This window comes from Buceros rhinoceros, unplaced genomic scaffold, assembly GCF_000710305.1.
Source record: "Buceros rhinoceros silvestris isolate BGI_N320 unplaced genomic scaffold, ASM71030v1 scaffold21298, whole genome shotgun sequence".
Lineage (NCBI taxonomy): Eukaryota > Metazoa > Chordata > Aves > Bucerotiformes > Bucerotidae > Buceros > Buceros rhinoceros.
Genome location: NW_010428862.1, coordinates 1,767 through 2,040, shown reverse-complemented (window position 1 = coordinate 2,040; position 274 = coordinate 1,767). Strand labels below are relative to the sequence as shown.

General features: G+C 61.7%; 1 protein-coding gene across 1 annotated transcript in view; it reads right to left on the bottom strand.

Moving 5' to 3' along the window:
- Window positions 1-32: 32 nt before the first annotated feature.
- Window positions 33-274, bottom strand: part of LOC104498993 (chromosome unknown open reading frame, human C2orf42) — a gene marked incomplete at its 3' end in the record, with an annotated part of 1,448 nt that continues 1,206 nt past the window's right edge. Inside the window, exon 3 of the mRNA XM_010142439.1 lies at window positions 33-158. Coding sequence (XP_010140741.1) covers window positions 33-158 — 126 coding nt within the window. The remainder of the gene's footprint in view (window positions 159-274) is intronic.

Sequence of the window (274 nt, the reverse complement as noted above, 5' to 3'; positions counted from 1 at the left end):
GCTCCAGCCCCTCAGTGTCCTTCTGGGAGTGCCGCAGAGCCACTCACCAGCTGTCACATCCTTTCTCCTCTTCCTGGGCCTGGCAGCAGCCACCGGCCCAGCCTGCACCGTGGACTGGGGGCCACCGACCAGCTGCGGGACCACAAGGCCTTTCAGACCTAGGACAAACAAAACTCTGTCCTTAAAAATGACTAAACCACGCGGGAGGGCCCTGATCACCCTTCTTCCACCGGCACTTGCCCCCAGAGTCCTCCCAGCACACCCCAAACATGGG